The 27525-nt window shown below is 36.2% G+C and overlaps 1 protein-coding gene across 1 annotated transcript in view; it reads right to left on the reverse strand.

Moving 5' to 3' along the window:
* Nucleotides 1-8128: 8128 nt before the first annotated feature.
* The window catches only part of LOC144432798 (nuclear receptor subfamily 2 group E member 1-like), a 31331-nt gene continuing 11934 nt past the window's right edge, over nt 8129-27525 (reverse strand). The window contains exons 2-5 of the mRNA XM_078121077.1: nt 27020-27262; nt 9711-10078; nt 9125-9371; nt 8129-8412 (exon numbers count right to left, since the gene is read on the reverse strand). Coding sequence (XP_077977203.1) covers nt 8171-8412; nt 9125-9371; nt 9711-10078; nt 27020-27262 — 1100 coding nt within the window. The 3' untranslated portion in view covers nt 8129-8170. The remainder of the gene's footprint in view (nt 8413-9124; nt 9372-9710; nt 10079-27019; nt 27263-27525) is intronic.

The raw sequence follows: 27525 nt of genomic DNA on the forward strand, positions 1-27525 counted from the left end.
GTCACAATAATGACAATTGTAGCGGTCCCATCTCTACGACTGATGCAATGTAAAAACATAGTAAATACATGAAAATATTCATAGTGGAAACCCAGCACTGCATATCACATTTTAGCAGTAAATTCTTATCAATATCTCAGTAGTAAATACAGAACCGGTTATCGTCGTAGGTGTGAAAGATGTCTAAATTTGCAATTGGTTAGAAGTGCGAAAATGAAGTACAACATCACTGCAGTGATACCAAACCCCTTCCCCCCTAAACGCCCCCCCCCAAAAAAAAAAAAAATAAATAAATAAAAAATAAAAAATAAAAAAACAACGTACGAATTTTGTCGTTTATTGAGCTTCTGTGACTTCGTGCGGTCGTCCCTGAGCCCATGACGGTTAATATATTATTACAAAACCCTTTTCGATTTTAAACAAAAATGAGAACTCAGACAGTTATCAGATCTGAGAATTAATTCTCAAGGTCCGCAACTATATATGGCTAATAACAACAGCTGGGTTGCAACTGTTCACAGTCTCTGTACATAAACAAGTACAACTGGTATTGCCGCATGTGGATTTGGTGTACAACGCGTTGCAGGTTATTATTGCTTACTGGCACTGTTTGATACAACCACACAAACCAATACGAAACTGAGCATGTTATTATGCTTTAAGATAGCAAGGTTGAATAAATACAGTTTCTTGCTACATATGATTTTGTCAAAGTAAAGTGAACTAACGTACGTACCACCATGCATATATCAAATGCAGACATCGAAAACATTGGCGCCTGCGTAGTTGCAGCAAGTAGCTAGGTTTAAATGGTTTATTTCATCCAGACTAAGTGTAGCAAGAAATTTTAATCTTGCTATCTGTTAGTATAGAATGTGTAATATCTATCGGAGATCTGTCTGTATCAAACGGAGCCAGTGAACAGAGCATACAACGCTGTAAGTAATTAATTGACGCATTCTTGAATTTTACTTACATCGGTCGCCATAAAGTTTGATTGAAATACACACTTTCCATCATGACAATAGTATTTATACCCCCTCCCCCTAGTGCACATTAATTATTTCGCCAGTCCTTTGGGAGCTAACGTAATGCCGTTAACACAAGGTATTATTGTTGTTTAGCAGACGGTGGGCATAAAAGAAGCTGATGCTTTAAAATTTAATAGTAGTGGACTCGCCAATTATCACTCTTTCATGATGGCATCATACTAATACAAGGATTATGAGACTAAATCTCTTTAAAATTGTATAACAGTGCTATAGTCATTTGTTTCACCTTCTGCTTCACGTCTGCTAGTTAGTTTCTGCCTTCCCTTCACGTTATGCTAATCTATAAGCACAGTTAAAAAAACATATCCCCAGGTGTTTCAGCGCCAAATCTACATCATTCTACCAAGCTACTGAGAGGAGGGGAAGAAAAAAAATACACAAGCGGGAAGAATAATAACTTGTTTCTGGTAATTTTGAAATCACGGATTAAGAAATCGGTTGTTCCAGGGCGGTATTAGGGATCCCTCGAGCTCTATGGTTGTTCACAGTCTGGTTTTCGAGGAATATATTCACTATATGGCATTATATTAGGTCACTGACATTTCAAAGTTCTTGGATTTTAACACTAAATGTTTAAGATTATTTTTGTTCTCCTGGTAAAAAATACATGGCGACCATTTATTGTTCTTCTTTACAAGAAAACCAAACAAACAAACAAACCAAAAAAGTAGGTTTGAGTAGGCAAAGAATGATTAAAATGAAAACCAGAAGCACTAAAAATAACCAGCAAAAGTGTCAGTCCTCTTTTTATTTCAGAAGCGTGGGAGGCGATGGCTACATGTAATGTTACACATTGTAAACAACTCGTACTATACTTTGTGATCGTAGACCAAAATGTGTGCACGCGCATTTCTACTGCGCACTGTACATTTGTTCCGAACTAAAAGATTCGTTGGTATATATACTCACCTTTAAAACCCATACGATGATGTCGTGGTCTTCTATACCGAATACAATGTAACAAATCAATTCTAATGGATAGTTTGTCCATGTAATCATTCGTACATAATAAACGCACATATTTGTGAGGACCCCCGGGGTTGTCAGGGCTTGTCAGTTTCACCTAAAACCAGATGGATCCATTGAAACGAACCTAATCACATTTCACGATGACTCGTTGGCTTTGTATACATGATCATTTGCGGGAGTGATCTAAATGGGTAGAAATAAATATCGTCGGAAATTGCTGAGATTGAAATTGATTCTCGGAACATACGTTCCTATGCAATGAAATCAACCATAGGGTCCATTTCAGACAGTTAATTATATCATACGGATAAACCACAGAAATTAGATTGGTTTTCTGTCGCACAAAAGTGAAATGTCGCGTAAGACTACCACACTTTTTTCTGTGTTTAATTGCATTTCCAGAAATTCATTTTGTGAAATCTGTGGTTAATATTAATGCTATTAAAGAATGTGGAAGGGGATAAATGCGGTTCGTCTAGTGAATGAAATCGACATAGGTATGCAATCGACCACACGTGTCTGTTTCATTTATCAATTTGTTCGGTTTCCTGATTTTCAATCATTGTTTTCGCATAAACCAACTTTTGCAGAACAAACAAAAAAGGCGACACAGTTCCCCACTTCAATGGGAAAACGCGTTAACTCGGACTACAAACTAGCAACTCCTCTATCATATCACTGGCATTGCTGTTCATATTTTAGTGTAGTGCGCCCTCAAACTGATCTTGACTCGTAAAAGCAAAAGACGATTGATACCTTTGTAAATACTGCTACGTTCTGATCAGCGTAATTTGCGTTGACTGATTATCCACTCTAACTGTCTATCGAGATACGGGATCTCTGGGCTTGGATAAATCAGGAATTACAGTATCACACGATATAATTACTCGCTCTTATGCTCAACAGATAAAAACAGTACGCACCAATTTAGTTCAAGTTGTCTAAAACGATGCATGAATCAATGGATAGAAGAGTGACGAGCTACAACTGCGCCATCAGCCCGTGGAAGAATGAAACGTGTTACAAACAGCTGGGACAGTAAATATCTAAATTGGATTAATAACAATTGGCTCACCATGTTGGAGACTAGTACATCCCACCATTTGATAATAACAGTTTTATGCATGGCCACTTTAATTAATAGTTCACATTCACAAACAAGTTTCCATGTTCTCCTGGCATTTCATGTACACATAAAGAGGCCATAAAAACGGTTCTTATCAAACCATGGTCGTGTGAAACACAAGTCTCTGTTGTTACAGCAAGTGTTATTAAATCCAATTCATGAGTTGTTTACTTTCCCTGTTTGTAACAGGTTAACGTTCGTCCAAGGTCTGATGTTTAACAGTTATAGAATCGGCACAATACATGTACAGAACACTGCACATATCGCTCCCCTTCTCTCCTGACTGATGATTCTGATTCTTTTATGCAACGTTTTCCCATACAATTCAAAAAATAAGGACAGTGAAAATATGACGTCATCAAAATCTATATATTAAGTTAATTATGAAATGTGACCTTTCTTCCAGACTATTGTTCTTAGATAGCATCATTAGTCACGTGATTTTTTATTTGTCTCTGCATGCACGAGCACACCATGTGGAATGGAAAGAAGGGAGAATAACAAAACACTTGCTACATTTTAGCTATTGTTACGAGTCTCAGAGCTAATTCCATTCAGGATAATTTTTTTTGTAAATTTCATTATGAACTCTGGAATGAAGTCAATATGCATTGAATCTTTCTACAATACAATGATATTCTGTTATCTAACAACGTTAAATCTTCGACATCGCGTCTTTCGGAATTGTTTGTATTTTTTGAACTTCATCGTATGAATTTATTGTTCTGTAAAAGTATGGATATAATATTGCATAACTATTTTATGGTCTTTGAGATATGAACTTTTATTTATTAATTATCTAGACAAGGTGATTTGATATTGAACCCCAGGTTATGTCATCCTCTAAGAATAGAGATTTATGTAAAATTTTGAAATGTATTTAAGTTGGGTTTTTAGTCCATCTAAAAAATGTAATACAATCAACCAAGTCGTTATAGCCAGACGTGAATGTTTCGTTTTGAGTTCAATTCTACACACAGTCCAAGACGGTACGGTACCTCGAAAAAGAGTTGGATTGAGAAGAAACTAGTTGGCCGACTAATTCAAAGTTATAGTCTTAAATGGAACAGACTGACGATTGGAACAGCAGTGTGAGTGAGTACTTCCCCATTTAAACACAATATACCGATAAACTGCACGGAAAGCCGGTCAACCAACGTTTCACTATTAGAGATAATTTTAAATCGCGGAATTAGTAGATAAATCAACATCTACAAGCTCGCTTCGAGATATCTGTTTTGTTGATGGAAAATATTAATTGTGGTCTTTTTTTAACCTCTTTTTTTTTTTCTTTTTTTTTTTAAATGAGCCAAAATTATGGTATATTTGGATGATAACAATATCAGTGTTAAATAAAAAATAAAAAATTGGTGTGACAAATTTATTTTGCCAACAAAGACAAAAACTTAGAATGGCGAGGGAATATATCAAAATATATAATTTGTCATGTTGTCTACGTCTAATGATTGCATATTTAATATATTACCTTTGCAAGACGTGTCATGTCAGATCAAATTACTCATCGACTTGTATCAATTCAGAGACACTTTCATTAATTGATGTATTACTGCAACAAAACTGGTGGGATACATTAATTTTCAAGCCTGAATAATGGCTGCAATCTTTCTCTTTAAATACAATAAATGTTTTTGGAATAGATATAAACTGATTAATTGGTAGTTTTGTGTTTTTAATCACGTTTTGGATCACTGGTTGTATCGGTCATTATTGTTTATGAAACCACATAATTCATGTTTTGTGGTAAGACTGTTTATTATATCATGTTGTCTCTATCAATCAAAGGTTTGTGCGTCGACGTGGGATCCAACAAAACATATATACAGCCATTTAATATAAAGTAGGTTTTGTGTTTTTTGTGATTTCCAACCACCATTTAAAAAAATATATTTTTAAAGCTTGTTACCACAGTTTCACGAGGTCATATCTTTGTTCGTCTTACGCATAATAACGTGTTTTTTTTTTTTTTAAAAAAGAGTATCTTTTTAACGTACGTCCTTTTATTCAATTCCCCATTTCTGACACATATATGTACCATTCAGTGGATCGTCCACATATTTTATGTATCTTTATCTACCTACCTATATATGCTACCCACCTACCTGTCTGTCTGTCTGTCTGTCTGTCTGTCTGTCTGTCTGTCTGTCTGTCTGTCTGTCTGTCTGTCTGTCTGTCTGTCTGTCCGTCCGTCCGTCTGTCCATCCGTCCGCCCATCCGTCCGCCCGCCCGCCTGTCTCTCTGTTTGTGTGTTTGTTTGTTTGTTTGTTTGTTTGTTACTTTTCAATGTCAAGTCCTCCCCCCTTTCAGCTCTAGATCTCTTTATTTTTCAACCAACCAACCAACCAACCAACCAACCAACCAACCAACCTCAACCAGCCGACCAACCGATCGACCGACCGACCGACCGATCGAACGACCGACAGACCGACCGACCAACCAACCAACCAACCAACCAACCAACCGACCGACCGACCGACCGACCAACCAACCAACCAACCAACCAACCGACCAACCAACCAACCGACCTACCAACCAACCAACCAACCAACCATCCAACCATCCAACCATCCAACCAACCAATCAACCAACCAACCAACCAACCAACCAACATATCTGTCCGTTTCTTTGTTTATAGGTTCTTTGTATCACATCAATATTTCACTCTTTCAACATTACTTTATTTTCTTCAAAGTAACAGCAATGCACTACACTAAAATATGAGCCCCAACGTCAAGAGCTAGCCAAGAGGTGGCTATAGGAATGACCCATGTCCGTCTATGTATGCCTGTATCCGTGCGTGCGTCGGTCAGCCAAATGTCAGATGCCCACTGCTCAATTTCAACAAAATCTGGCACAAATGTCAATCATCATATAGACTACATATGCACGCGACTAGTCTAGTTCCTATACAGTATCATTACCATTGAACGTCGACTCACAGTTGGCATCCAGACTACACGCGACCTTGATCTTTATGATTAAATGGCGGCCAAAGTTGTTCTCAAAATACGCATTTTTCCCCTTGTCTCCGAAACTTTAATAAGGAAGAATATCTTGTGAATTCACTTTATTTAAAAACTTGGATGTTAAATGAAATAGAATGCAATGGTTTCATTCACTTTCACCTAATATCATGCAGTTTGAAGTTTTTGTTCAGAGCATGCAATTGTCTACACCAGTGCAATATATGAGAGGCAACCTTTCTGATAAGGCACTGAGCCACCCATGATTTTACCTTTCATATTCAAGGTCAATCGGCATTTTATTCCATATATCGATAGACAGACATACACACACACAGACAGACAGTCAGTCAGACAGACAGACTAACAGGTAGGTATGTAGGTAGGTAGGTAGGAAGGCAAGGAAGGTAAATAGGTAGATAGATAGATAGATAGATAGATAGATAGATAGATAGATAGATAGATAGATAGATAGATAGATAGATAGATAGATAGATAGATAGATAACATTAGCAGTAGAGAGAATACAGCTATAAACGTATGGTTGACACTCTTCAACTAGGTAATTAATAAATGTACCCGAGGGAAAGATGTTTTGTTTCCCGCTCTTTCGTATGGTTTCACCGTATGTTACACGACGTGTTCTTAAAACAACGTAAGAATTTCGTCATAATTACTTCCGTATGACTTGCAAACCCATGGTGTGTTTTATATAGAGAACAACATTGCTGGTTTAATGTTTAAACAATCATTTCCATATTCTACAGAGTATAACGTACATAGTCATACATAAATTAAATCTATGTTAACATGTATGTACTCACGCACACACACACACGCACACACACACATACATACATACATACATACATACATACACATATGCATGTACACACACACACACACACACACAAACGCACGCACGCACGCACGCACGCGCGCATGCATGCACATTCATCTATCCGCCCGTCCGTCCATCCACCCACCCACCCAACCGTCCATCCATCCATCCATCCATCCATCCATCCATCCCTCCTTCCATCCATGCAACTGTCCGTCCGTCCGTCTGTCCACACACACACACACACACACACACACACACACACACACACACACACACACACACACACACACACACACACACACACTCACACAAAGCAATAAATACATACAAGCCTGTATGTCAATTTAAGAATGAAGATTGTTTTATTTCTCCGCTCTCCATATATTTTATATACAGCGTTTTGAAAGACAGGTCGGAAAAAACTATAGTACGAGATACCAAAGCTTATCAAGGGGTATGTGACGTATTGATAGCTAATAGACAGCACTAAAAGATATATAATATAAAATTATTTCTGATTGTCCAGTCAGTTTGAAAAATAAGTTATTGTCATTTAAATGGAATAAACTTTAGCTTTGAAAGATCCATAAATACATATATTGATGTTTATACGATCCACTGTATTGTGCCATCCGCTTCCGCGTTTTTGTAGAACACGCGTGACTTTGTCTGATGAGGTGAGGTATCTGCTGCGTATTGTCGTAAAACCGTCAGACCTTTTTACGGCATCAAGTTCAACAATGAGAGCCGGAAAGATACAATCTACTAGCTCTAGAGAATATCAATGTCGACGAGTTGTTCTAACGAATAAATAAAAAGGGCGGCAAGAAATTCTTTTTCGAGACAAGAATAATAATTTAATAAAAATATGTGCCTTTAAAGCTTATAGGATATTTACAATTTTGATTCAAGATATGTCCTGAACGTATAATGATACTTTTCGGCATTAAAATTCATGATAATGATAAAACTACAATCACGGTGATAACAATAGCGGGTGAACTTTGACCTTTGTTTGAAAAATTGCTAAGTTCTTTTCATCATTAATTGAGACGAATGTTTAAATAACAAAAAAGAGAGAGAGACAAAATTCGTTATATTCTGTAAGCCTATGTACAAATATTTTAGAACTTAATATGTTCCATCACTGTTCGTTTTCAACTGCCACGTCTCTGCTGGAAACTTGATGACTTCCATATTAACTGCTTTGAAACATATCACACAATAGCCTTTCGATCGGGATGCTACCGATCGTGTCCCGGAAAAATAATGTTTCAAGTGTTCTTGCGCTGATGCATCGAATGGCTGGTAGCATCAGTAATAGTTTTCCGAAGCGAACAGCCTGTCTTGGGTATTGTGTACGTAGATAGTCACCTAACATAACTTGGGCCTGGTCTTGTAACGTTTCTACTTGGTGTGGATCCCGAAGTCCGTGTGTTTCTGTAAATGAACATAACAAAGATTGTCTATTACTATTGGATAACGATTGTTCACTTTACAATTCAGTAGTTAAATCACAAGAGGGCGTCCTTTAAATCAGAAAGATGATCTCTCTGCACTTTTCCCTTTCAATTCTCTCCTCGTCGGCATGTCTACTCATATAGCTCAATAAACTTGACACTTAGTCTATATGTGGTTCTAACTCACTATAACTATATACTGTATTTATTTATTTATTTATTTATTTATTTATTTACCATCAAACACGTATAGCCAACAACGTTACAGAATGAGTGTTCAGTGTGTTATCAACTGCAGGAGGGAAAACGGAGTCGCAAAGTGACCTGGGAAAGCTGCATTGCCCTATAAATTCAAAGTGAACGACACTTTTCTTAATACTTGGCGGCAAATTGAACAAAACCCAGAGTGGGCTCAAAGCCGACCACCGTGACAGTGGTATATAAGGGGCTAGTGATTCAACCACTCAGTCACCGACAACCCTGTCTGTCTGTCTGTCTGTCTGTCTGTCTGTCTGTCTGTCTGTCTGTCTGTCTGTCTGTCTCTGTCCGTCAATATTATAACACTGGTTTCACATGTCCTACTTTTACATTTCAAACTGATAATATTCGATCAGCTATTTTGTGATTATAATCTTTAATGTCGGATATCTTTCAGAGGGTGTCGAATGTTCCGTACGGATGACGTCACTCACCTGATTTGAACATAGCGATGGCTTTGAGACATGCGTACTCAGTAGCATCAAGACCCATTTTTTGCAGTCTGCATACATTATCTTGCATATACCTCACTTCTGTCATTATCTGTGATATCTTCTCTTGTGGTGTATTTTCAGGGTTGAATTTCGCAAAGGCTAACAAAGATTTTTCGTCCAATGGTACTGACCATTGTGAAAGACCCAGGACAAATAAATCTCGCCAACCATCTTCCAACAAGATTACCTGAAAAATTAAGAATAATACATGTATCATGGGTGTTTGGTTTTTTTACCATGTGAAGTAGTTTTCAAAGCATCGGTTAGGGGATCAGTGAAGGGGTAGGGGAGGGTAGGGTAGGGGCGCAGGTGGAGAAGGGAATAAAGAGAGACAAAGAAAGAAAGAAAGAAAGAAAGAAAGAAAGAAAGAAAGAAAGAAAGAAAGAAAGAAAGAAAGAAAGAAAGAAGCAAGGAAGGAAGGAAGGAAAGGAAGAAAGAATGAAAGGAAGGAAGGAAGGAGAGAGAGAAATGAAAGTAAGAATATAATGAAAATGGCGACGTGAAACAAATATCGCTAATGAATTACCTGATCTCTGTATGGCAGTATCTGATAGGACGGCATATGTTTCACCCATTTGACGGTGATAAATAAAAGTCTGGCGGCAATCTCAGGCAAACATTCTGGTGTAACTTTCATGCCAATATTGTTGTCACTAAATTCCATTTTCAATCTTGAATTCATGTCGATGGCTAGTGGGTTCAAGTTGTATTGTTCGGCACTAAGAAGACTGTGATAAAATGTACCGTAGTACGAGGCTGCAGATGTGACGTATTCCAATCTTGAAGGGACTCGAGCAAAATCGCTTGATCGGAGTTGTAAAGCCGACACGCTGAAACTGCTTTCGTCAGTTGATTTAGTTTTGTTTTTCCGTGGACCGCGTTCATGCTGTACAGCTAAAAAAAATAAAAATAAACAATAGTTTAGGGATAGAGAACGACAAAACTGATTACATTCGAGTTCCAGTCAAAATCAAAGAGCCGTACGTGTATCTGTCGTCAAAAAATAAAAAAATCGAGTCCAATGGCGGGAAAACACTGGAGCAGACGACACCTCGTAAATTTTCGTTAATTTAAAAAGGGGAAAAAAACAAAATTTTATTGCACACTGTACGGAACGATTATACTGGTAATAATGACATTGCCGTTACGAAATACAAATCATTAGAAATTCTGATAAAATCAAATTAGTATAGCAAGTACTAATGTGACCGGATGGTAGAGCGGTAATTGATCATCGTTGCCCCAAGCTAGGTATTTTCAAATCTTCTTTATTTAGTCATTCGACAATCTTTTATTAAACTGCAGTTCTATGATTTCACCTAAAATCACAGTTCATTTAGGATGCTAAATCCGTCCCTGTTATTTTTGCATCCATATTCTGAAATATTCGAGTTCATGTGTTGCTTTACGTATTCCGCAAGTATATCGAGCGAACTTTTTCTAACTTTAGACAGACAGACGCGTACGCTCATCCGATGAGACTTTGTTGTGTTGTATTCTGACGACGTTTTTTTCCCCCCGAAGTTGGCATAAAAGCTACTAATGGCTCATAAAAATCTGACAATCAGAGTCAACTCATTCACTCCAAAATATCTATCACCAGGCAACGCCGTATGGCAGCTCTGTGCCCTGTGAGAATAACCATTGTACGATGGCGAATCCGCCATATTGGTTCTATTGGTTACTGGGGCAAGGAGGGACAACAAATTGTGATCGTGAAACGGCCTTTTGGAGGAAATCTTTCTGGTATTTACTTAATAAAGTACGCAACCATATGTACTGGATTGCTGATAGCTATCGTTTGTTGGGTGGGGACTGCAAATACAATCGTCAAAATTTAAAATTATGTGTTACGGAGCCTCAACGGTCTGAAAATGTTGTGATTTTTGTTCCCGTGTTGAACTTCAAAGTCAACAGTTCTTACAACATATTATATTTTATGAATATTTTATTATCTACTATCAATATTTTAAAAAAGTAGACTAAATATAATTTTCTCTTCTTTGGACCGTGGACAGGTTTTTAGCTCATACGGGGTTAGCCTTTGCATGTTTGCAATATATCGCTGATATCGCGACTGCATTTCCGCTCGTACAAAGTCACCATACTTTGGAGATATATTAATTCATGCCTAATGCTCATCGTAATGTTATTTCACGCTGATAATAATTTGTCATGAAATATTTTCCTAGTCTGCAGTTATTTTTGACGATGGTTTCGAATTTCTCTAGCTATTCAAATGAAACGACTTTACATCCATATGAATTCCCTGCAATTACAGACTTTAACCGGATAAATATTCCTTAAAATTAAAATTGAAATAGGATCAATGATATAAACCAGACACGACGGGACGTTTAACAGAATTTTATTTTAGTATGGCCAGACAATTCCTGGTAACAGTACGGCCATCAGGACGATTTATTTATTTTATTTTTTTGCGTCTGAAATTTCGTTTCACTAAATGGCTTATAAATGAATCGCTATTGACACCTAATAATTGCCTATCTTTTCAAGCTTTGTAAATGGCCATACGATGCATAATAATTACCATAGCGGGTTGTCTTGCTGACACATGCCCGCCACTTTGATTGACAGCTGAAATGAGTTGTTCTTTTTATCCCGAGCCACTATACTACTTTTCAACTCTACGCCTCTTCGTTGTCAACGACGTTCTGTCAAGTGAATGACTTGCGTTGATTTCTTTTTGTTCGATGACACAAGCGACAAGCTTGTTCCCAAGCGAAAGCTTCGCAATCCCCCCCCCCCGACCATCCGAAATCCGATGTTCTAGATTTTGCATCTCTCTTTTTGTTTTAAGCCTGATAATTGTAGAATAGGTGGGGTAGGTAGATTATTTAATTTTATTGTATTATATATATAAGGACGACTTCGAACTTTTGCTATCTATCCATCGAGTCACTTATATTCCCTCCCCCCCCCTCTCTCTCTCTCTCTCTCTCTCTCTCTCTCTCTCTCTCTCTCTCTCTCTCTCTCTCTCTCTCTCTCTCTCTCTCTCTCTCTCTCTCTCTCTCTCTCTCTCTCTCTCTCTCTCTCTCTACATTTTTACTAGGCACTCTAGTACAGTTAGTTATGTTTTCCGTTGTCTTCCATATGGTCTCTATGTTATTAGTTTCTTCTCATCAGATGTACAACCATTATAGATTGAAAGAACAGTTTTCTATTATCTTTTAAAGTTGATGTCAGTTTCTTCATCCACAATATCTGGCGAGACTCACAATTTTCGCGATTTTATTTTTTTTTCTCGGATATGTAAAAAAAAAAGTTTAGGGTCGACAGTGAAAAACTAGGTGGGGTCGGGTAATTACGGCGGAATCAAACAATTTTTTGTTTAGGCCTTACCATAGAACTAGTACGTACCTGACAAACTGTTTAAACTTCTGAAACCTGTGGTTAAATTGAATACTGATTAAATGAATATTGTCCAGATGCTTGAAGCTCGACTGAAAAACGTCGAAGATTCGATTATTGAAATTTACTGTAACCACTAAATACATATACTCGTAGCATACGATCAGATGTTCATGTACACGATATTTCATCCCACATACGACTTACATACTTTTTGGGCTTATTTCTACATTGAAACTATACATCAAAAGATTGAAGCAAAGATGTGTAGTTTTACGTCAAACAAACCAGAACAAGGTATTAATGGGGAAACTATGCAAACCGTGTATGTGTCAGTTTAACATTTGAAACTTCAAGACAACAAACCTTGCAAACGAACATTAGATGAATTTTGTTGGTGTTGTTGGATGATTATGAAAACCTGCGATGGTGATGGATCTACTAGCATTTACTCTATGCCTATGATTGTGGATAACGTAATGTTGAAATAAACTATAATTATCGCCCCCATTATATTTCATCTAATGTCAAGCGATGAAAACTTTTGATCTTAACAACGCCTTTTAACTTTATCCTAGGTTTGCTGTTACCCCCCCCTCTCTCTCTCTCTCTCTCTCTCTCTCTCTCTCTCTCTCTCTCTCTCTCTCTCTCTCTCTCTCTCTCTCTCTCTCTCTCTCTCTCTCTCTCTCTCTCTCTCTCTCTCTCTCTTTTTTTTTCGCTGTCTCTGTCTCAGTCTCTGTCTCTGTCTCTGTCCCTCTTTCTAGTTTGACTGACATCATTCCGAGTTATTCCATTGTTTACGCCACAATGTCGAAAAGAAAGGAAATTTGGAAACAGGCATTGATAACAATAGCAGTAGAGAGAATACAGCTATAAACGTATGGTTGACACTCTTCAACTAGGTAATTAATAAATGTACCCGAGGGAAAGATGTTTTGTTTCCCGCTCTTTCGTATGGTTTCACCGTATGTTACACGTGTTCTTAAAACAACGTAAGAATTTCGTCATAATTACTTCCGTCCTCCAAAACGCATATTGAGGATGTTCATTACAGTGTAAAGTGCAAAATTCAGTCGTCCATATGTTATGGCGTCATGGCATATACTGACAAAATGTCCTTTTGATTCTAGATCTGTCAATTTATTTATTACATCTTGCATCGAACTACTACCACTATTCCACATGTCTAGTTCAGTAGATATGTTATAATAGATAGGTAGGTAGGTAAGTAGGTAGGTAGGTAGGTAGGTAGGTAGGAAGGAAGGAAGGAAGGTAGGTAGGTAGGAAGGTAGGTGGGTTTGTAAATAAATAAATAGATAGATAGATAGATAGATAGATAGATAGATAGATAGATAGATAGATAGATAGATAGATAGATAGATGGATGGATGGATAGCTAGCTAGATAGATCTATGAATATATATATATATATATATATATATGAATAGATAGATAGATAGATAGATAGATAGATAGATAGATCGATAAATAGATAGATCGATAGATAGATAGATAGATAGATAGATAGATAGATAGATAGATAGATAGATAGATAGATAGATAGGTGGGTGGATGGATGGATAGATATAATTCGTTGTCTCAATATCTCTATCATTTTTGTCGTATTCAAACTTGATATTGCCATGAGTGCCATATATTTGATATTAAAACATCTAGCAACTACTCAATTTCAACTGAGATCAAACCCTGCCAGGATCCAACCAATTGTAACAATGTGTTACATTTGATGAAAAAAAAAGATGAAATTATACACATACCGCTTAATATCCATACTTTTAAAGGCCGGGGTTTCAATCCCAGATTCTTACATTAGTGTTATCTTAATAGCTGAATCAGGAGAATTACATTATTCTTTTGATCTGAACTAATTTGTTTTTATTGCCCTGCCAGACAGTTGTTTTCTATCACGTGACTCAAATTGGCACAAAACACTTGGCCTTTAACACACAGACGTGAATTGAAGCCAGTGACAAACAGTGTCACTGGTAACTAGTAGACAGGTACTAACTCGTTTGATATTAGACATTGATTAATTTTTTTCCCAGTAAAGTTTTGTTGTTTTTATTTTCAAATTAACGAAAAGTAACGAATAACTACAATAACTACTACGTGGGGTTTAAGAACTACGCAACCTTCAGATCAACTTGTTATGCTGTCAAAAACCAAAAATGAGCAGCAAAGTATAGCCCTAACTGAAAATTGACGGCAAATTCTGCTGTACAGTAGTGGACCATCATGTCATTTATGTGATTTGCCCACTGATCATCGTGTCAGTCATAATGATATGGACAAAGAAATAAATGAAATACACGAACAAACACGTGTGGTTAATTTCATTCTTGTGTTGTCGATTTCATTCTCTAACCGGATTATTTTGATCTGTGTATTCTCATATTCCATAATCCGTCAAATTGAAACCGCACTTTTCACAAATGAAGTTTATCCCCCCAAAATACAATTACACATCAAAGATCTGTCCTCTTCCAACTGCCAATCAGTTTTTTTTAAAATGCAATTTAAACCTCAAATCAAAATTTTGTGGATAATCCGCATTAAGATAATTAACAATCCGGAAGGACACTGTTATAATTCCACAGGAACGTATGTTTGTAACGGATTTCAATTGGGTATATTTCCGACTGCGTTGTTTGTAGGTACGTGCATCACTACAGATACTATATGACGAGGTAAACAAAGCCAATGAGTCATTATTGCATTTCATTACTTTCAACCCAATGCTTCCATCTGGTTTTTTTTTCTATATGAATGAAATCGACATAAATCCTAACAACACAGAGAACACCTAGAAAAAATGTACATTTCATGCTTGGGAGAAAGATCAAATAATTTGTTCCTTTCCTCGTAGACAGCAGGTATATGTATACGATACTCTCTGATGTGATTATTGAAATTATGTATTGTACATTTTCATTGTATGAGGTTTGTGTAGTCATGCAAAAATGGCAACACTTTTTTACATTTTCACAAGAAGTTGTATATTTCAAGAAATTTATTCAAATTTCACGTATCTTTTTTATTTTGCAATTAATTCATCAAATGAGATGCCGTGTGATAAATCATATATCAACTTGTATAGGCGTTATTTTGTAAATATTTTGTTGATATTTGATGCATATGTTGTATTGTTGTTGTTGTTATTTTTGTTGCCGTTATCGTTGTTGTTATTTGCACCAGTTTTTTTGTCGTGAAATTATGACAAGTGATGTTGAGGGTCTGCACAATTATCTGATGCCATATGCTTCATAACATTGTAATTTTTTTAAAAAAAATATGTAATTTGCTTATCTGTTACTTGGATGTTTTTTTCGACTTATAAATAAATTTTGCAATCTACAAATCTATGGTATTGTATATTCCTAGATAATTAACCGTTCACCTAACTCACTCACTCACTCACTCACTCACTCACTCACTCACTCACTCACTCACTCACTCACTCTCTCACACACACACACACACACACACACACACACACACACACACTCACTCACTCACTCACTCACTCACTCATAAATACATACAGGAAGTCCCTCATCTCGCTAAATATTGGACTCACTGCAATAACTCTCAAAGTCACTCACTAAATAATGCAATCAATCACTTACTCACTCACTCACTAATAAATAAAACAATCAAGAAATCAATAAAGCAGTCATCAATCACCAGAGAAATCAATAAACGAAGCTGACATAAAAACCATCAAGTCATACAGTTACAGGTATTACCAATAGAAGAACAAGTATGTAAAAATTAGACTGGTTGACAATACATAAGTGTTTGTTTGTTGGTTTTATTAACACAGTTGTCGAGATATATATGAGGATGGAGTCTGAGCACGATACCGGATCACTTCAACAGTGCAAGCTGTGTGCTAATTTATGACGATTAAATATAAAATGACACTATTAAGCTCCAAGCCCACTTATTCAGATTATTCTAAGCTAGGCGGCAATCGACTTAGATGTCAGCTTACCCCTCCATCGCCCCCCCTCCCACTTCATTTTTTATATCGCAAATAATTTTTTTGGCACTGTCGGCTTTATGAATGTTTTGGAAATATCTTTGGCTGTAACAGTTGAATAGGACATTTCAACTGTACATTGAGTGGTTTACACGGCATCTCTCTCTTTTTTTATTCCACATATTAAAAAGCGAAATAAGCTTTGGTGTTGTTTCAAGAGATCGTCACGGTTTTGTTGACAGCGCAGTGCCAATACATTTGCCAATAAAAAAGGGCTGTGCAACAATCGGTTGATCTGTTTGAAGCGTCGCAGAGTAGAGTACTAGAAAAGACATCTGCTTCCCCCATACACTCTTTGTCATTTTGGCTGAAAAAAGCTGAGAACAAACGAGAGGCGAGTGTTTCGAAGAGATTTGACCTTCTGACAAAGAGGACGCATACAGAAAATACTCTGAAATGTCATCAATGCACGTGCAGGTCAAACAGTCAGCCATACATTGCAATCCCCAATGTATATATGTTGTTCGCTTTTTTTCTATGTACATTTTTGAGTTGTCAATTTCAAATGACGGTGAAATGGGACACGAGGGGATGTTTTTTTTTTCAAGCAACGCGACGCTAATCTATACTCACGTAGACCCGCACTCAGGTTCCCGTCATGAAACATGGTGTATGTGTATGTGTATGTGTATGTGTGTGTGTGTGGGGGGGGGGGTCTGATATTATATAGCCGTAGTTGGTGTGTCAGGTTTTAACTTTTTTAATGAGATTAGGTCTAAAGTTGAACAAGTTGAGTTTTTAAGCCTCTTTTTTACTCAAGTGAAAATACTTAAAATAAAACCTTACTTAAACTATTCTAATAAAATGTAAAACGTCAATGCATGTCTTTAATTCGTTGATATTAAACAAACTCTCATGTTAGCACAGTTGTATGGCAAGCCGTTCAGGCCAAAAATATTAATCTTATTCTGGCTGTATTATTTGGTGTGTTTTTTTTGCAATTACAATTCAAATTTTAACCATTTATGTGAAGTTTTTCGATGGAATCAACACTTTTATTCCATGTTAACATTATTTAATTCAAACGAGTCTCATTTATTTGAGATTATTGTTGTCTTATTTGATTTATTTTGATTTATTTTTCGACAAACCACAAATTTTCAAGGATGATATATAATTGAAATTATATATATACTAACATGGAATAAAAGTGTGGATTCCATCGAAAAACTACACATAAATGGTTAAAATTAGTTTGTAACTGCAAAAAAATACCAAATACTACACTCAGAATAAGATTAACAATTTCGACCTGAACGGCTTGCCATACAGTTAGTCATGATTAAAGTTTCACTCGTCATTTTTTTTACTATGACGTGCACAAAGAATTACGTCATCAAATTGTTTATGACATCATTTAATATCTAGGTTTCTTCCAATTACTACTTTAATATGTACCAGTTGACTGAAACTAGTGTAAATTTTGTTTGTTTCTTTTTTATATTCTTTTTAAATTCTTTTAAAACATTTTTGCACAGTTACTAGAAGTCTCCTGATTAGGAACTGATGGTACTACGCCGCGTTCACCGATTGTTCCGCAATCACTCAGTTAGGTCATCATTTTCACACAAGTGAAAATATGTGACTGTGTGTGTGTGTGTGTGTGTGTGTGTATGTATGTATGTATGTATGTATGTATGTATGTATGTATGTATGTATGTCTGTATGTATGTATGTATGTATGTATGTATGTATGTATGTATGTATGTATGTATGTATGTATGTCTGTATGTCTGTATGTATGTATGTATGTATGTATGTATGTATGTATGTATGTATGTATGTATGTATGTATGTATGTGTATATATGTGTGTGTGTGTGTGTATGTATGTATGTATGTATGTATGTATGTATGTATGTATGTATGTCTGTATGTCTGTATGTATAACATTTTTGCACAGTTACTAGAAGCCTCCTGATTAGGAACTGATGGCACTACGCCGCGTTCACCGATTGTTCCGCAATCACTCAGTTAGGTCATCATTTTCACACAAGTGAAAATATGTGTGTGTGTGTGTGTGTGTGTGTGTGTATGTATGTATGTATGTATGTATGTATGTATGTATGTATGTCTGTATGTATGTATGTATGTATGTATGTATGTCTGTATGTCTGTATGTATGTATGTATGTATGTATGTATGTATGTATGTATGTATGTATGTATGTATGTATGTATGTATGTATGTATGTGTATATATGTGTGTGTGTATGTATGTATGTATGTATGTATGTATGTATGTATGTGTATATATGTGTGTGTGTATGTATGTATGTATGTATGTATGTATGTATGTATGTATGTATGTATGTGTGTGTGTGTATGTATGTATGTATGTATGTGTGTGTGAGCGCGTGTGTGTGTGTGACGTGAGTGTGTGTGTGCGTGTGTGTGTATGTGTGTGTATGTAGTACTATGGTATACATATATGCATATATGTGTGTTTATGTGTGTGTGTGTCTGTCTGTCTGTCTGTCTGTCTGTCTGTCTGTCTGTCTGTCTGTGTTTAAAATATATTTAGTCCAAATAAAGACTGCAAACTTGAGCAACTGTACAAGCTGTAACTGGAGTATGAATGTCTTCGATTAGACAACAAATCAATATATTAAATAACATTTGTTACATCACCAATGTCAATAGCAAGACATAATTGTACATGTTAATTATTGATCGATTTTATTCATCAGTAATACAGAAAAGAACGTTTTAAATCATGCTCTCATTAGGGTGTGGATTTTGGGTGCGGACCTACAAATCAATTTGATTGGATTTAATGCGTCCTATCATCGCATCGACAATACGTCATCGTGATGGTGGATAGTTTGTGGGAAACATAATTAAAACTAATTAGGCAGTACTACCACTTTGGACACTGTTCTGTTCTTTTCACTTCGGATTAACTATTACACAATCTGGTATGGGGCAATATGGTATTCGTGCTATTGTCCATTGCATCACGTAACGCCTTCTATTGTGTTCCTTTCATTTTGATGAGGAAGTTATACAAATAGAAACACATTTTTTTTTAATTGTTGTACATTCTAGGACCATCGCAAAGCGGCGCGTAAGTCACTTTACTGGTCGACTTCGTCTGAAAAATTATATAGGACAAAAAAAAAGCTACAAATTGGCACCAATCTCTTCTAAACAATGAACGAACAAATTCTTGATTTTGGGGGATTTGTGTGTGTGTGTGTGTGTGTGTGTGTGTGTGTGTGTTTGTATGTATGTATGTATGTATGTATGTATGTATGTATGTATGTATGTATGTATGTATGTATGTATGTATGTATGTGTGATTGATTGAGTGAGTGAGTGAGTGAGTGAGTGAATGAGTGAGTGAGTGGGTGGGTGGGTGAGTGAGTGAGTGAGTGAGTGAGTGAGTGAGTGAGTGAGTGAGTGAGTGAGTGAGTGACTGACTGACTGTGTACCTATCTGCAGTGGTCTCGGTATTAGTGTGTCAGTGTGGAGCTGTACATGTGTAGTCGCTAACTACAGTCTTCGTACTAATTGCTGTGGTACCTATACACAGCAGTACAGAATTACTGATCTTGAATTATTGCTCTATTATTCATTTTTTGTTTAGTTCAACTTTATCGAGATCTGTTGCTCCGGTGACATCCCTTGTTATCCATTATGTTTTTTTATTTATAAACTTTTACTTCGACTGCGACGTCGTAAATATTCAAGTAATCGTCAGATAAATTGTGTTTAATATGATGAATTCATATATTATCATTTAAGTCCTACACGCCGTTCGAGTTATAGCCACGGACTGAGTCTTATTTTCTTTACAGTGATCTAAATTAATTGGCATAAACTACCAGATCACATCAAATGATGAATGGTAGTATTTAAATAAAGTTACGAGTATTAATTTGGCGATTTTCTGTCATGGCTTAATGTAATACCGTTTAACGAGATATCTGCCGTGGCAAGTATTTCATCGTCAGGGGTACAAAACATCGCGACCGTTGTTTCCCCCTCCCCCTCCTTTTCAGTTCTTTGCGACCCAGAAAGCAATTACACACAACACAAGGCGACACGACACGTGCGCAAACAAGGCGTATAATATATTATATCATTATTTTGGTACATCATTGCTAGCTTACTTAATCCTCGTCCAGGTGACACGACCCTTGAATAGATAACTCTTTATTTATCTTACCAACCTATCAATATACTATATATCTATTCATAATCGTGAATTAGTTGGTGTCATCGTTAATTATAATCAAATACAATATAAAAAAAGGAATGCCTAATATCAAATAAATCGTCTGATACTAAAATGTCTGTGACAAGTTTCCGTTATGGTTTTTCTGTCGTCAGCTGGTGTTTTCAATTCGTTTTTCATTTCCAATTTTCATCAATCTTTCAATCTGTGCCATAGTGTCATGTACTAAGGTCCAGAAAGTAAATTAAGTATATGAAGCTATATTCTCCCCTCCATGTCCCCATCCCTCCCCTCGAGATTGTGCTCACATGATGGCAAAATAGTTTGTTAAATATTCCCTTGAACATTTAAATAGCAAATTTCGTCACCATACACTAATGGCATACTGATACAATAACTTTTTTTGTGTGTGAATCATTAGTTTTCAAATATAGAAATTATAAAAAAATACTGATATCTAAATGATCACGTGTCTGTTCTACCATTTTTGATAGGTCTATTTCAAATGCAAACAAGTACCTTTGCAAAGCACACAAGTTTCCTTTTTTTTAAATTTATTAAAATTATAAACAATTTTAATGTGATTTGGGTTTTATTGTTATCGTTAAATCGTTACGTTACTTTGGAAAATATGACAATGGCATTCGCGGCTCTAGTCGGGTTTATTTTCTTGCTCTCTCGGGCTGGAAAAGTGCTCTACCGCTGCCGCAAAAGGGTATGGTGTTTTTACGACGATGTATAAAGGATCAAGATATATCAACGTCAAAACCAATACGGCCCTTGTGTTTAAAGTGTTATCATTAACTAAAATGCCATCCATATTTCAGAATTGTTGCTACCAACTCGTACATTTTTTTTATCTATATTTCGTCGGCAGAAAATAAACCTCTGATAATACTACGTTTTAATTGATAGAAATCAAGCAGACGGTTTCTAGATTTCTCTAGCGCATTAACTTATAAGTCTAATAGTTCTGAGAGGTAGAACACAAGTGTACAATTACAGATGTTTTGAGTTTCACTCATGTAACATGACATTTAATACACACACTCAGACAACTTATAAACTGCACAACGAACAATTACAAGGTGTCGCACACAGTGGGGATGTAGAAGTAGTCAAGTTGATCACATTTTTTTTGATTATCAGTTACAAAATAAACAATTGAAGCCATTAAAATCATCAAGTCCATGTGTAATGTTTTCATTAGAAGCTTAAGCCTGTTTTTACTGCAATGTGAAAAAATAGCAATGCTTTTCACTATTCAGTGTGATGGATCCCGCTGTGTTTGTTGTGTCTCTGTTATTGTTAGTCTAGAGTTGAAATATGTCTATCTTTTGTATCAAAAACATAATGTCCCATGAGTGAAACGCCAAACCAACATCATTTTAGCTGTAAGTGCGTCGGCTCTATTTCATTGCGTCATCCATTTGAAAATGACGTTCGAAGAAAGTTGCTCGCCAATTCCATAAAAATGTTCCTTCTATTGGCATTAGAGAGGTTTAGATACACGTTAGAACGCGTACGTGTACGGAAGCATTATTGTACAGGCGTACACGTCATTACGCGTACAAAGTTGTGTTTAATTTTAGTTACGCGTTCAGAACACAAAACGTGTAAAAACATTGGCATGAGCACACCCGGGGAGCACACATAACTTTATTTTCCAAACATGTCGGTATTTTTGCCATTTTTCCTGCAACTACCAAGACGAAAATCCGATCGATTAGTTTACAGTTATGTTTCTGAACTTTTATGTAAAAAAATACGGCATTTAATAGAACAAAAATGACGAAAACGTAACACATATTTACAGTTACGAATAGACTGCCCTTTTCACGTAGCATCGTCTGACACAGAACGCATGGGTTGCTTCGAATCACATGACTGTGACGCTACGCGTATAGGACACACGTAAATACGCGCATCTAAACCTCTCTAATATATGTAGTGAATACAGCTACTAGTTAACAAGAAGTTTATGGTCATATTGTTAAATTTATGAGGCAACCCATCATAGCGTCAATAGGTACAACAATAAGACGGTTGACCTGCTTTGTGAGTCCATTCACCAGGAGAAGAGTGTGAAGATCATAAATTTCAGTTGTAACTCACTTGGTTGGTTTTATTGGTAAATTCAAACTCGTCGATAGTTTCTTTATTTGATTTACGACCAGACGGCCACGAGTAGTAAAATAGCTCTGTACATGTGAAAGCGTGTTTTCTGTTTTCCAAAACAACAAAAACTAGCTAAGTACATGAGGAAAAGATGCCTCTTAAGGCGGGAAAAGAAGTAATTGTGCTCTTTTTTTTACGATAACATGGCCTCTGATAATAGGATAAGTAAGTCGGGAGTTTATTTACTTTAATTTACCTTTTTTTTTAATTTTTTTTAATTTTGGAAAATATTGACAAAACTAAACGCAATGTTGGTCAGAATTCCCTTCTCTGGTAGTTTGATGAAATATGTACAGACATCACTGGGAAAGAAAACAGACGTGCATGAAGGTGTCAAGAAGAAGACAATGACTTTCCTAACTTTTTTTGTTTGTTAAAAAAAATGTTTAGGGTCTATGGCTTAACTTGAAACCCCATAGTAGGGTCTGTGATGAAACTAGGGGCGGTCATGTTATCGGAAACACACATTTGTTTTATTTCATTTTGCCTAATTTCGCATCATGAATTGGTAGAGAGAGAAAAAATACTCCTACGTAAAAAAACAAAATCAAAGGTTGGAGCAAGATTAAATACATCCATCATGGATCCCTGTAGGGCTTGGCGTCATTTTATGCTTTTACAAATTGTACATGTGCTGAAATGTACACCAGCTGTCGAAATCAACAATCGTGTCACAGATTTGGCAATTTTTATTTCATGAGGCTTTGATATAATATACTGCACACACAAAGACTCGTCAATTTCACCTTTATGCTATCAATGGCCGTCAGGGACGGGGTTTTTTTCATAGCTAACAATCAAGGGGAACGATCTTATAAGGAGTCATTTTTCCTATCAGTGGCCGTTCTATTCAAAGTCATTTTACCGTTTCCATTGGCAATTATTTATTCAGCTTTATTCGTTCGATATTTCCCTCGAACTAAAGAAACCTTTATTAGTTAAACTGAATCTGGAGAAAGGCATGCTTGACGTCTCTCTCAGTACGTGTGTGAAAGTGGCACCTTAGGGCAGACTTGCAAACAGTACCCCACAAATGGAAAATATACTGATATCTTTGGAGTTTGCGTACAACACGAATCGAATCTGCTTTGTCCTGTCGCATTTTGCGATACACGCGAATAACCTCTACTAACAGAATGACTTAGCCGACGATACATGAAAACGGATAGAATTGGTCGAAAACAAAAGATCACATATTATACCAAGTCTACAGTCTTGTGTGTACGATATATGTCACAGTATAACGTACGCACGCTGAACCTTCAATCTCCTCCGAAGGCGACACAAACACTGAACACTGTGTTGTTTGTTGAACGACGATAGTGTATAGTCCCAAACCGCCTCCCAATTCAAGACCCCCCCCCCCACACACACATTAATAAATTGTTTTCGGAACCATTCACATGTTATTGGCAAAACAGTCACAACACCGTCCGTCCCAGAAGCAACGCAACACAGCGTGCCTACAGCCCAAAAAATGACAACAACTTTGATCGCTTGATGGAGATCTACTAAAATTAATGATAATCCCATTGACAAGAGTAGATATAAGCGTTATGTTGTAAAAATTGCTAACGCAATCGGATTAGATTCAAATTCAATAAACGCTCACATCAGTGAGTGATTTACATTACCGTACCAACTGTTTCATAGTGCAAACCCCTATTAATCAAATTTATCTTTTTTGTTCCTTTAAATGGGATTTGTCACATTGTATTACCAACTTTATTATCTACACAGATGACTAAATCTACTTTTATATATAATATACATATGTGTGTGTGCACACGTACATGCATACGTACATACATACATACATACATACATACATACATACATACATACAGGTACATACATACATACCTACCCAGATAAAGATATACTTCGTGTATTTCAGTGAAATTGTACCGACAGTGCTAGAATTACCCATTGAATGGATTTTCTGGTACATGCACACTGGATAGCAAATCTAAAACGTAGGTAAACGCAGTCCGATGTCTGAATAAAAATATAAATAAACACACCCATCCAATCAACCAAGTAACCAAGCAACCAAGCAAGCAAGCAAGCAAGCAAGCAACAAAACAAACAAACAAACAAACAAATAAACAAACAGACTGAGACAGACAGACGGACTGACATACAGGCGAACAGACAGACAGACAGACAGACAGACAGGAAAATAGATATAGGCAGATAGACAGACAGCGTGACAGACAGGCAGGCAGGCAGAGAGACAGACAGACAGACAGACACACATACATGCATACATACATACATACATACATACAGACAGACAGACAGACAGACAGACAAAAAACCTAGATTTTGAGTAATTGATTTGTGTAACGGCGATCGATTGCCGGAAAAGCTTATTCCGGGTCGAGACACCACCACGAGTTGTCTATACAACTCACCAATACGCTATATACAGACAACCGACAGCATAATAATATATATGGCTCATCATACTCCAAGGAAAATTTATCATAAGGTCAAACGGGTAATTAATATCTCCAAACGGTCATACTCTCCTAATTTTCCCGCCAAAAGAATCGAGTTAACTGATCTATTTGCATGTAATTGACAACGTTCGTCACCTGAGGCAAAGCTATTCATTCCGCCATAACTATCGAGATTCGTACAAAAGCGTGAGTTATCGAGTTATCATACATGACATGTGGTAGCTAGGTTTAGGGTCATCGCTGCCAGCATTATTTGACGTCGGTGAACTTTTGCATATTGATCTGCAGTGAATGGTTGGACTACTACGCAAGCAGAAATGAAATATATAGTATATGCAGTATAGCTGTATATATATATATATATATATATATATATATATATATATATATATATATATATATATATATATATATATATATATATATATATATATATATATATAAGGAGTACTTAGAATGTTCTAACAACTAATAAGTCTGGATTATCTATCTCTACGGCAAATTTTCTTTCTAAAAATATGTACAAGGATAATATTGATCACGCTTTGACCTTCAGTAAAGATCTGATTTGAGAAACCTCTTTTCTATCGACCGGAATTAATAGAAACCCTAATCACAACCTTCTTATAGCGGAAAAGTTTGTTGAAACAGTATATTCCGAATGTAGAAAAAATACACAAACAAACAAACAAACAAACAAACAAACAAACAGACAGACAACCATTGTGGATAAGCAAGATATAAAGGATGTTTTCAAGCGTGATTTTGTTGAGGGCCACGAGAGTCAATACAACATGTTTGCTAAATTTTGACTTTATGTAACGTTCAGGGTGGTAATCTAGTTAGTTCTGTTTGTCTGTCTGTGGACAAATCATTGCCTGCACCCATTGCTGAATTGCATACCATCTCTACTACCCATAAATTTAGCCAATTTGGTACTTTCTGTACATGTTTTATTGGGCAAAAAAAAAACATTCGCTTACAACCCCCGAAGCCGAGTAGAATATAGCGATCATATAGACAAGGGTTCTACAATGCGGGAAAACCCTCCAATAACTGTATTTTGACAAACACGCCTTTTTAACAACAGGTTTGAGTACATCAATTTGATGGAAGTTATTCCTAAAAAAACCCACATTTCTATCTTGAGGCAGAGAAAGAGAAATGAAACGAAAACTAGGAATTTGGGGAAAAGAGGGAAAGCATGTAAAAAGATGAGTGTAAGAAGAAGTGATGAGAGTGAAGGAAACGACATTGATATATATATATATGTGTGTGTGTGTGTGAGTATAAAATACTGTATGCATACACACACACACTTATATATATACACACACAGATGCATATATGTATACCATAGTACTACACCCCCCCCACACACACACACACATATATATATATATATATATATATATATATATATATATATACATATATATACATATATATATATATATATATATATATATATATATATATATATATATATATATATATATATATATATATATATACTTACGTATACGAGATATCATTTAAATTGAAAAAAAAAGAATATAAGAATTGAAACATCACTTACCATCTTTATTCATGTGTGCTTCGAAACACTTCTTTAATCTACATGCACGACACTGGTTACGATGTGTCTTGTCCATTGGACAGTTACCACCGTCTTTGCCCTGCTGTTTGCACGAATATACTCTATTACGATGGATACTTCGTTTGAAGAAGCCACTGCAGCCATCACAGGCATACACGCCGTAATGTTTTCCAGAACTACGGTCACCACAAACTTTACAGGGAATATCTAACAGTCTTTCACCTGTTAAAATTAGAGAGAAAGAAACGTTAATTTCAAAATGAAACGGAAACGCGATATTTTTTTAATGATTTATTTATTTTTTGGTAAAAAGTGGTGTAAACGGAAATAATGTATTATTGAATAAAACATGGAACTCTATGATCTAGCGCGTTAATTAAATGAAATTTTCAATACGAAATTTTGGAGAAAAAAAATTACGAGTTTCCAGAAATTGGACAATACTTTTGGCGTTCTTCATTTATTGGTATTAACATTATCATTAT

This window comes from Glandiceps talaboti, chromosome 3 (assembly GCF_964340395.1).
Source record: "Glandiceps talaboti chromosome 3, keGlaTala1.1, whole genome shotgun sequence".
NCBI classification, from domain to species: domain Eukaryota; kingdom Metazoa; phylum Hemichordata; class Enteropneusta; family Spengelidae; genus Glandiceps; species Glandiceps talaboti.